Source organism: Eptatretus burgeri, chromosome 4 (genome assembly GCF_056783735.1).
Source record: "Eptatretus burgeri isolate ZD-2024b chromosome 4, Ebu_testis_v1, whole genome shotgun sequence".
Taxonomy (NCBI): domain Eukaryota; kingdom Metazoa; phylum Chordata; class Myxini; order Myxiniformes; family Myxinidae; genus Eptatretus; species Eptatretus burgeri.
In genome coordinates, this window is record NC_140964.1 from 108,791,117 (window position 1) to 108,803,405 (window position 12,289).

Consider the following 12,289-nt stretch of genomic DNA (forward strand, 5'->3'; position numbering starts at 1 on the left):
ATTCATCTCTTCATTTATTGTGTTCACAACAGTTTTTACAATGTACATACAAAAGGAACACTTCCTCATGTAACTTCGTTCCTTTACAAGCAATCAACTGAAGATAACCTCAATCATGTTTCCAAACATTAGAACTAAAATATACATAAAATGTACTGAAACCATCAGTATTTTCTTTACTCACAAAAACTCCCGAACCCACTGTTGTACAATTTGGGTTGAAGAACTACAGATCTAACCTGGATGGAGGTTTAGACACTCCAATGGACCTTCTGACAGGTGTTGGTGTTATGGCGACCTCTTTACTGCCTACTGCCTACTGCCTACTGGTGAGGATGAAAGAGCTGGTTTCTCATTTTCAACAGTTTTTTTTTGTTTTTATAATCACCTGGTTCTGGTTTTGGATTTGCCAACTCCTCCTCTGGAGATTCGAAACTAACAGGACGACTAATCAATGGGATGTCTCGTCTTGGTTCTATCTCAGGTAAGTAATCTCTCTCTCGTGGCGTTGGTGTTTGCTCTTGAGAGTCATCTGCGATGAAATGATCTGCATGTACATATCGGCAGTTGTTTCTCGGTATCCTTACGAGGAACCTATTAGGACCTTTAATGGATACGACTGTACCACGTGTTCACTTCTCTTTTCCTCCCCCTAAATTTATTTTTCCCTTTAAATTTCGAACACGTACCGGCTGATACATGTCATATTGACGAAACACTAGGGTGATATCCATCATGTGGAAATTTTGAAGCTATCTGCTTCTTATCGACTTTTCGTTGTAGACACGGTTTCCCAAATGAACGTCGAGTTTATGGAGTGCATTTTAGGAACAGTTCTGCGGGTGTTATCCCGGTTGTAGTGTAGTGTGAAAAATAAAATTTCAACAGGTGGAGAGGTAATATACTGACATGGAAGACAAAGCTTTGCAGGATGGAGCAGGTCTGCATTCAAAGATTGTGAAAAACATTGTTTTTCGTTTGAGGAGACGTATTGCTTTTTTGCTATAAAAAAAGCAAAATAAATAGCATGCAGGAAAGACATGAAACATTCGTATAGTTTTACACGTGTTACAATTGGTCAGAAGTAACCAATAGACAAAGCAATATTGAATACAGGATTTTAATGTGACCCCAACATAATGAACCAATATTTAAGATGAGAATGCCCAACAGGCCAAATCCGAAAAGAAATGCTTTGAGATTGAGAAAATTGTAACATTTACTGTTACACCACTTTTTATGGTTGTGACCAGGCAACAGAATATAATAACATGCAAAAATACACCATAATAGTCTGCACATTGTGTTTGTACCCTGAACAGGCTTGTGAATTCGTTATCCTACTACGGCATGGTTTTGCTCACCACGGAATTGATGAAAATGGACAACAGCTGTGCAGGTAAAGACACTTGTCTCTTTTGATGATTTTTCTTTTCTTCTACCGAATTGTCTTTGCTCTTTTCACCACAACTGACCTTTGACACTTGTTCAAAGCATTTTGATGGGGTGACTCTTCCCCAATTTCAACTTCATTGTGTATCTCAGTTTCTCCTTGGGTGCATAAATGTTGTTTCCTTATTGTTTTAACTTATTAAATCCTGGACTTTACATAAAATTACTTTGCATAAATGTACCAGAGTAAGTTTTTATCGTACTTCAGTATTAACTACACTTTTATATTGTGGATATAAAATGGAAATCTTTTATCATCATAATTGTCATCAACTCACCAACATACATGTCTCCTGCACGTGCATTTGATCATGTGAATGGTTCAGAATATATATATCAAATGTAAAAGTTTCTTAGACATGTGAACATGCTCAGTGTCAAATGTGTCCTCATCTTGACTTGGTTATTTTGGGCTGGTCATGTTGTTCCAATCGCCGATGAATGTCTGCCTCAATCTCGTTTATAGTGAACTATTTCCAGGCAAGTTCTGTATTGGTGGCCTGAAATTATGGTAAAAGCGTTTATTGAAAGAGCACCTAAAAGCAACTAACGTTCCTGTTTACGGGGAAGATTTGGCTCTCAACTTTTCTGACCTTAAGTGCAAGATCAAACAAGGAGAAGCAAATGTAGATACAACTCGGACACCAAAGTATCATCAACAACGAGTTCAATCTTCAACCCCATCCAAGGCCAACTCCACACATGGCTACGAGATCAGCGGAAGTCGGTAAGCCAATGTGTGGATCTCAACGGAATCCTTTCTCCTCCTTGTTAAGGCACAAGTCCTCTTGGGCAGTGTTCTGAACCGAGTCCTATTCCTCGTCTTCATCAACGATCTCTCTGACTCTCTGGGCAATCCTCTTTATCTACTTGCTGATGACACCACCCTCTGCCATGACATCCTTCAGATAAGCAGGCAGCAGCCTCTTCCCTTTATTCAGACCTTCACAAAATCTCAAACTCGTCAAACTCTTGGAATATGTCTTTGAATTCTGACAAATCCCTTACTCTTTTTGAAAGTGCTGTATGGCAAGCCCCCCTATTTATTTTTAAACAATCCTCGTCAGGAAGTTCAGTCATTCAAACTCCTGGGTCTCACCATCAACCATGATCTTTCTTGGGCAAACCATATTTCTAAGTTGGCATCCTCTGTCATATAAAGTCCTTCTGCGATGCACCTGCACTTCTCTACAAGGCCTTCATCCACAGGCTGATGGAATACTGCTCCCCTGTCTGGGCTGGTGTCCCTGCCTCAGATCTTACTCGGCTTGATGCTGTGGAATATAGACTGATCACTCTCCCAATGCAGATAGGTTGATGGCTTGTCGTCTATTGCCACCTTTCTGGACTTGCATGCTCTGTTCTTCTCTTCTTTTCTTTTCTTTTTGTCCTTGCCTTGTCCCTCCCCCTCCCCCACCTTTGGCCTTCTACAGTGCATACGCTCACCTCCACTCATTTGTTCATCTTTTTCCCCACATATTTAACCAATCTCCACGTCCTCTTAAATGTGAATCTTCCATTCAGGTCTTGAAGACACCTGCTCACCTCCATTTTAGACTACCCCCCACCCACAAACCAAAACCATGATCTCTTCCACTCCGTTAACCCCACCACCCTCAAGTCCACCTTTCAAATTTCCAGTTTTTCCTTCTTTAGTTTGCTTCTATATCCATATTATCAACCCATGTGCCATACTTTATCCCTCATTCCTCCCCATCTCCCTTATATGTGCAATTACCCCTCTATTTTGACCTTAAACTGTGCTGTTGGTGTTTCCCCCCTATCTCTACTATTCCTTCTGTTCTGTTGTATCCTGATCCATTACATGTTCTAGATCTTCCACGAGCCTGAACCTTGTACATAAATAACCCTCGTGTCATGTACTATCCTTTCTGTAACAGAGGTTTCCCTGTAAAAATTGGACTGGCTTCTCACCCCTATCACGTTCATTGACCATCATGAACTACTCTTCATTTATCATCATCATCAGCGATGGACAGCACGTGCAGAGATACTTCATGAGCCAAATATATTTTGAATTGATCTGAAACAAGCAAAAGCCTCCATCTATTCTTGCAACCAACCCATGAAGACATGGCGCAGTTTTTAAATCGTGAATAAACAGTACTTTCCTCTCTTACTGCATTTTTTTTTCATCCTCAATCTGGAAGTATAGTCTCAATTTTATTTTTTATCTTGAAGTAGAATGTTTTTCCATGCAGTGCCTGATAATGTGAACACAGAGGATTCAAACTGCACACGTCCGTGCCACATTCTCGCCCCCAAAGACTATCTTCATATACTGTGGACAACAATTGCTGAGTTTCCAGGTAAGGGTTAGATATCCATTTTATAGAAAACGTTTCAGGGGAATAATTGTGATGACATTATCAAATACTCGAAATATAAGCTGTCATCCCAGTGTTTCACGGACAGGGTGAATCATCAATGTTTGTGCCGCCCCTCGGATGGCCGGTAAACTGGTACCCGTCTGTCAGCATTAGTTGGTGGATGTTAAAGATCCCAAGGTGTCCTTTGCAAAGTGTAGGTGAGGTATCAAAGGCACCATGGCCAAATTACAAATTTTTGCCCAAACTACTTACTTCAACGTCACACCTGGTCAGTAGGTTCATGAATGACTTGGGGCAAAATCTTCCCCCATCCAACCCAACAAGAACGTGAGAATAATTGTGGCCATTGAAGAACATTTACATATTCACAAAATTACTTGTATACTATCTCGTTATTTTTTGATATCGGCGAATGTAATTTCCCACAACATTTGTTCCGTTTCTGCAATTATATTGACGACATGTAATCCCAAGAAAAGGGCTGTGGCTGAAAGCTCCAGGAAAGATGAGATCCAACCTCCTCTTAAATTCATGGTGATGCACAAGATAAAATGAACATGAAATTCAGCAATAAATTTTTGTAAGCAAAAGTAAAACTCCACCAGACTTGGAGGAAGACGTTTTGCATCTGATGAAGAGGTTAGCACAGCCTCTTCTGCTATATAATGATCACTTCAGAAGGAAAACTTTGGTGGTTGAGATCAAAAAGTGGTTTGAATGCTGGATGGAGGACCTTGAAAAGAATTGAGATTGGGTGGAATCATGTGGCATAAATAAACTTTGTTGTGGTATTATGTATGTTTTTGGAGGAGGGATGAACTTTTGTGATTGTTTTTACCAAATGAATTTTGATGAAAGTTTGCTGAATTGTGGCTGGAAGCAAAGTAAAGTTCATGATTTGGGTGTTTGCCTTTCAACAGAGCAAGAGGGTGATAAATCATGGACTTGTGGCATTCTGTAACATGCCAGGATAAGTTTGTGAAAACTTTCTTTTAGGTTTTTTTTTTTGTTTTGTCAGAGCAAAACCATTATTATTTAATTTCGAAACTGAGGTTGATTGATTATTCCCATTCAAGTTATGACTTCCAGAGGAATGTTCAAGTTGACATTCAAGTTATTCAGCTTTGTAAGCTCGATCCCAATCAGGTCTGTCACACATGATGGTAACTCTTGCTCAAGACTCATTGATCTCAACTCTGCAACTATTAATATAAATAAGAACACCCCCTCCACCCCCAAACTTTGAATGAATCATGCATGTATATAAACATGAGTTTGACATGAACTGGATCACAAATTTACCAAAAAAAAACCACTTTCATAACTTGTTATTGATTGAGCATCAGAATGAGACCTTATTTGCGGGGCTTCGTGACTACTGTTTCCATTTGGCCGTGACACAGCCAGAATCCACAATACTTGCTTTGTAGACTTGAAGCAGTTTGCCAAACTATATGAATTAACAACTAGGAGTTTTTTATTTGCATTAGGACTGATTGCCATAAGGCAAGAAGTGAGTTAAAAACATTAAAGTTATTTTCTGTTTCACCTTTCAGGCCTAATAATTGCATCCTTTGGTGCAGACTTCCTGGGAAGAAAACCAACACTTGCTTTTAGCCTGCTTGTTCTCTCTTTAAGTTGCTTCTGTTTGATGGCTTGTCTGGAAAGGTGAGTTTCATAATCTTGTAAATTTCCATGATACCACTACTATTATTGTTCTAATTTTCAACGATGCATTTTCATATCACTTTGTCTTCTTTTTCTTCATGTTCTTAAAAGCTGCTGTATTAAAGCTGCGGCCTTGTGAATCAAACTTTATTGTGTATGCAGCTCTTCAAGCTCGTGGTTGTTCGGAGTGGATGGCATACTGTTCATATCAGAACATTAAGGATGGATTTAACATCATGCTGTGATCCCATGTTCAAATGAATCGATGTGCTCAAGGGTAGATCCAAATTGTCTTTCACCTTCTTCCAGAGAGCGATATATACTCGTATATATATTTTTCTTTTTCGTGCAAATATCGTACAATGTGCATTGATTTATTTTATTATTATTATTTATTTATTTATTATTCGCTCACCAGGAGCGTAGTTCCGGGGAGCTTGTCGGATGGCACGTTGTCAGTCTGTCCGTCCACAAATATTTACAACTTCTGTAAAACTACACATACGATTTTGATGAAACTTTACCACAACCTTCATTATCCTGTACGTACCAAAGTTTGTTCATGGCATTAAAAAAGGGGTCGATGGGGGTTTCCCCCAAAATAAAAAAATATTATAATGACCGTTTTTACAGCCATTTTTCCCTGCTGTGCAGGGGTTGGGCTTTTTTGAGGCAATGTTTTACGCCGGATGCCCTTCCTGACGCCAACCCTGGTCGCCTCTTACGACACACAGGGATATGGTACACCTATTCCAACCGGAGAGTACACCGGGACCAGTACACTGGTACTCATTTCGCTGACCTTGGAAGGATGACAGGCTGAGTCAACCCCCTGGTGTTTATTCAGCAGTCAACGGGGCTTGAACTCAGGACCCTGGGATCCCAAGCCACCACCCTAACCACTAAGCTAACACCAGGCTTGGTTTCCCCTCAAAAAATACTGGAGGTATTTGTTTTCTTCTCAGAAACTACACATGCAATTCCGATGAACTTAACCACGAACTTCATCACCTGTGATTTACCAAAGTTTGTTCACAGAATTTTTAAAAAATCAGGGTCTAAGGGGGCCTACGGTGGGAGTTTGCACGGGTGGTGGGGGGGGGGGGTTCCTCCCCAAAAGAGGTGTTTATTTTCTTCTCAGAAATGACAAACAATTCTGATGAAACTTGACAACCTTCATCACCAGAGGCACCAAAGATTGTTCACCACATTAACAAAAAAAATCATAGTCTAAGAGGGTGTACAGGAGTGGGGGGGGGGGATTCCCCCAAAATATGTGTTTGCTTTCTTCTCAGAAACCAGAAATTGCCATCAATGTGACAACATTTTATAAATCAAAATAAAATATTGTTAATCAACAAAACTTGAAAAGTGAAAATATTCATTGAAATTATGTCCTGAAGCGAGCTTCCACATGCTGTCAAGGAAGATGTGGTTAATTTGAGTGCAATTTTTCTTGGGTGGGAGGGGGGGGTTGGTTCAAAATAAACAGAAATTGGGTGCAAGTTATTTTCATGACATCATTTGCATTTTGTGTAAATTTTGGGACCCTATGAGGTTTTGGTAAATTCATTACTCTGGTGTATTGTGTGACTATCATATTTAGTCTGGGTAATCTATGAAAAATAAAAATACCGATTAAGCCTGGGTAAAATTGCAGCATAAACTTTTGTTACTGTTTCCGAGACAGAATTGAATGCTGAAAAAAAACATATCCAAAACTAGAATGGTAAACTCAGTGAAGTGGATAGTCTTGTCTCGCGTGCTCGTTCTGACGAAAAATACCATTGTTAACTCAACATGCTGCTATTATGACCCATATACCGATACCATCCATGCACACTATTATATCACATACATTGCCATTATTTGTAGTTTTATTAGTCCCCTCCTGGTTTCCCGAAGGGAACTATAGGCTTGCTCTCCGTATTTCCATCCGGCTGTCTTTCCTGTCGTTTTTTTTTTTTAACACTCCACCCCCCCCCCCACCGCCAACCCTTTAACATATTCAACTGATACTTGATACATGGCTTTGTTGTGATAATTTACAGAAAAAGTTCGAGTTTCAGAGCATTTCCTCTGTTTTTCAGAGAGGAGAAAGAGTGAAATGGGGAAGAGGTGTGAATGGGGATGAGACATGGGAGAGAGGGGGAGAGGGAGCCAAATAGGAGGGAAAAGAGAGAGGGGGTGGGAGGGATTTCAGGGGGCATGGAAGTTTCTTTTGTCTCCATTTGATTTGATTAGATTTTGGGAGCGATCGGGTCAAAGGTCAAGGTCAAGGTCATGAAAAGGTCAAAAACACTCTTTTGAGCATAACTTCCTTCATATGCAGCTATCGACATGCAACCACCGCCATATTGTTCCATGACGAGATACCTTTCGGATATGTAGTGTCGGATTTGACGTAACGTCATCGGAAGTGCGCCTAAATGACGTCACAAGATGACGTAAATTTTCAATTTTCGATCTCATCATTTTTGATCATACCGTTTTGTAGGACTTACCTTAAGGACATCACACACCAAATTTGACTTTGATCGGACTGACTGTTCTGACGTCATTGACGTTTGAACATGACGTTTTTCAATTGTGGCTAAAATGTCCTGATATTTTACATTCAAATATCTACATAATTTATAAAGCAAAGTCTCCCAAATCCAGGCATTAGGATCAGTACCAAAATATCTGTTTATTGATGTACAGGTTTTGCCAATTAACTCTGTAGTCAAGGTCAAGGTCAAAATATACTTGTAGGTATAGCTTCAGATCTAATAGAGCTATTGACATGAAACCAACGTTAAAACGTTCAGTGAACTACGAGCTTTCAGAATGGTAGTCCCCGATTGGACATGACGTCCCCGGAAGTGCGTCAAAATGAGGTCAAAAGATGACGTCATTTTTCAACTTTTTAATTTTTCAGTGTTTATCATTCCATTTTGTTGGACTGCCTTCAAGGAGGTGACACACCAAATTTGACGTCAATCGGACTGACGGATGTGACGTCATGGATGTTTTAAAATGACGTTTTTCAAATGTGCCCGGAAAAATGTTGCGGCGGCGAAGGTATGCGCTCTACCGAGTGCCCGTTCTAGTTGCAAATGTTTTTAGTTGGTATTCCTCACATGTAACTTCGTTCAACTCTTACAAGGTTTAGTTTGATCTCTTCAATTATGAAAAAAAGTTCATTTGGAAAAATTGTTTCTACATCATTTGCAATTCCTCTAAATGTGTCATTATTGGTTGGGGGTGAATACTTTGGCAAACCACAGCATGTACATCGGGTTATTATCTCCTTCCACGAAAGGTGGAAGGGAGGTTATGTTTTCATCCCTGTCTGTCCGTTTGTGTTTGTTTGTCTGTGTGCAGAATAGCTCAAAAAGTTGTGGACGGATCCGGATTACATTGGGTGGGCAGGTTGGGTGTATGACGAAGACGAACTGATTACGAGATTACGAAGACGAACAGATCTGACTACGAGAATTGTTTAAGCGAGTCTTCAGCATTGAGAGATAGGGCCAAAAACGATACATATCTCATTGTCTCAAAAAGTTGTGTACGGATTCAGATGAAACTTGGACAGGTTGAGTGTGTTATTTTCAATATGAAATGGGAAAAGCCTCAAAACAAACAAAACGCGGTGTGTTGGATTTCCTTCTTCTTTATTTTTTCCTGGTATTGGCTCGAGCGTGCGTTAAAGCAAACTAAATTAATCTCCTGTTTTTATCCTAGTTGTCTATATTGGTTTCTAGTCCACAAAATATGTAAGCAAGTGAAAATTGCTTTTCCTTTTATTTTGCTGAATTGACCCAAACACAATGTGTTGGAGAGTTTCTTCTTCTGCATGGACCGGGAGGGGACATGTATTGGAAAGTAATTCTCACTCATCTTCATTGATTATTAGGATACTTAGCAACCACTTTTTTGCACATTTAGGCTAAATTTACATGAAGAACTCAATTTCTCATTGTCCTTGTGCTGATGTACGATACTGTGTATCGTGTCGCGCTGCCTCCAGGTAACATTTACATTACAGTATTCATGTCCCAACATTTTCCAGCACAGTGAGGTGTATTGAATTGTAAGCAGGAGGTATGTTTTTTTTGCTTCTTGCACATTACCTGGGTTAATTTTTTGTTGCCAATACACTGCCCAAATAAAGGTATGCATCAGAAGAATGTGTTGCATGCTTGGAACAAGATCGCCCATCATACGGGTCCTCTGCTCGTGTTATGTTATGAAGGGGGTGTTCATTGCCAGGTGCTAGCAAAACTGGATTTTTTTTCTGTAAATTATTAAGGCTCATGGAGGAACTAAAAATGGCTAGTGCAAAGAAATACGCAGGCAAGCTGGTGCAAGGTATGTTGTGAGATGGCTCGCACCCCTCCCATCTCTGCCTTACCATCTTATGCTTCTCCACTCACTTGCTCACTTCCCTGACTCTCCCATTCCCATGTACACAAGCATCAACCTCGACTTTTCACCGGTTACCAAATTGCTGCCTTCATTTCACTTTTGTCTTTCAGCTCCTCCTTTAACTGCAATATTTACCTTGTACTCTTCCATTCTTCAGGACCGTGATGACTGTGCTGCTGTTTGTGTCACGGGCAATGATCTCTGGTGCTTTTATGGTGCTTTATGTTTACACGCATGAGGTGAGTGTGTGAAACGCAAGCAAATGAACAATTTGATGCACTTTTATATACTAAGATGCGATACCATGCAGGAAATAAATTGTGGATAATAAATGTTTATAAAGTACAAAACAGTTTTATAGTAGGATTGGCAATGCCGTACTTTCACATTTCTGATGTTCGGCCCCTGACAGCGCTCCTTCAATATCACTTTCTACCTCGCTACTTGACACTAATAATCGGAAGCTGTAAAATGCAAATGCCACACCAAATTAATATGTTTAGAGGGAATTGTGAACACTGTGGTACGACATGGAAAGAGGTCCGGAGTTATTGATGATGTCGACCAGATAAGCTCTGTCAAATGATGTATAGATCTTCATCCAGAGATAATAATGCTCGAAAACAAACATCGCTTGATCTGTGGAGCAAATTTGAAACGTTCTCTTATGTTGTTGATGTGGGCCGCAAGTGAAATTTGAAGTGCTTCTTCTGGAAAATATTCAGACTGGTGACCATTGAGAAAATATCATCCCTCAATGTGTGGTCCAAAATCTTATGTTGAAATAACCATTTAAATATCAGGGTCACATTAATTTTATAATACCTTGATATTGGGAAATGTTGATTATTGATGACTGATCTTGCCTTGACTTCAACCTCTCCCCCTATCTGTGGGTAGGTTTATCCAACTGCAATCCGTGCTCTGGGCCTTGGCACCTGCAACTGCTTTTCCCGGCTTGGCACCATATTGACACCCTTCATTGCACAGGTGTGTGCAAGATTTGATATCTGGCCTTGTAGGCTCCAGTTTTTCACCTGTCAGTACATGTTGTCGTATTTAATCACCCCTGTCTCTTTCAATTATCTTTCCTCATCCTTCTTTCTTCCACCTTTCCTCTGTTTTCCTTGGCAACACTACATTCCAACAGCCTCTTACTTTCACCAACCAGACCCAGTATATGGAGGAATTTTTAAAGAAAGTGTGAACCCTCTGGCACGTCCCAATGGCAGTCTTACCTGCATGTGTGTTGCTTCTTATGCCAGTAAAACTAAACCTGAAAATAAATCAGTTAAACCGGCCTGAGGGATGTCACCCTTTCTGGAATTTCTGTTCAGAATGTCATTCCTTTACAACCTTTGGGATGTCATTCGACTCTTATTCAGCCATGCCGCCTTCTTGGGAAACTGTCTCTATATTATCGCGAACCAAACCAACCAACTAACTTGCTGTGGTGTTAATCGTTTTTTATGAAGCAGAATTGAGGCTCATGGAACAGCAACACAAAAGAGAATGGAGGTTGTCAAACTGACCGGCACAATGCAGAACAAGCAAACGTGGTATAGACGGCATCAGGAGCTTTCAGTTGTGAGTGAAAAGGGGAGTAGGGAGAATAGTATTAGCAAGATAGTAAAGATTGTAAATTACAAAACAATACAAAAGTTGGCAGTACAATTGGAACAGTAACTCTGTAATGCTTTGGATTACATTAACTTCTGCGACACTTTCACTAATGCCTTAGCCAGTAAAATCATCTCAAGATGTGTGACAGCAATACAGGGTTAAGAGGAACAAACAAACAAGCAGTCATAGACTGGTACTTACGAAATCGTCAACTTGACCTCTGACCTTGTCTAATAAAAGCTGTCTTTTGAGAAGGTGGCGAAGCAAACCAGAAGTTTATACGATGAATCTGTACCAAACTATCAAAAATCGTAACGTCGACCGAAGCAAAAATCTCCATTTCTCCACGCAATTATTTTATATTATTTTATCAGTCACAAAACCGTCATATTCGGCCATCCACCAACAATCTTTACATAATCCGACGGCTCAGCGAGTCAGGCATGCGACGATAACCTTTATTGGGATAAAAAATGACTTTGAAACACCATCTTTATCAAAAAACCGTCAGCGCGCATACGCAAACCATACGTGAGTCAACGACACGTCTGCTCGAGCGCACTGCATTACGTGACGACCCGTGACACGCGAGTGAAATATTTTTTCTACAATGGTAAAACGTCTCCAAAACATCCGATTTTTACCAGAATTTCGACAGCCGAGTTTTAAGCATCCTAAGCGATCGCAAAAACCGAAGACAAAATTAAAATCGAAGTTAAAACGAACTCGTAACGTCGAGCGAAGCAAAAATCTCCATTTTTCCATGCAATTATTCAATTTTA

At 40.1% G+C, this 12,289-nt stretch overlaps 2 protein-coding genes across 5 annotated transcripts in view; both read left to right on the forward strand.

Annotated features, from left to right (window-relative positions):
• LOC147028873 (synaptic vesicle 2-related protein-like) overlaps nucleotides 1–12,289 on the forward strand; it is a 460,702-nt gene that overhangs the window by 240,340 nt on the left and 208,073 nt on the right. The gene's annotated exons all lie outside the window — the stretch shown is intronic.
• The window catches only part of LOC147028874 (synaptic vesicle 2-related protein-like), a 172,088-nt gene that overhangs the window by 149,955 nt on the left and 9,844 nt on the right, over nucleotides 1–12,289 (forward strand). For all 4 annotated transcript variants that reach the window (XM_085879652.1, XM_085879649.1, XM_085879651.1 and 1 more), the window contains exons 11-15: nucleotides 1,323–1,399; nucleotides 3,675–3,782; nucleotides 5,360–5,471; nucleotides 10,042–10,123; nucleotides 10,785–10,874. In XM_085879652.1, the coding sequence (XP_085735778.1) occupies nucleotides 1,323–1,399; nucleotides 3,675–3,782; nucleotides 5,360–5,471; nucleotides 10,042–10,123; nucleotides 10,785–10,874 (469 nt within the window). The remainder of the gene's footprint in view (nucleotides 1–1,322; nucleotides 1,400–3,674; nucleotides 3,783–5,359; nucleotides 5,472–10,041; nucleotides 10,124–10,784; nucleotides 10,875–12,289) is intronic.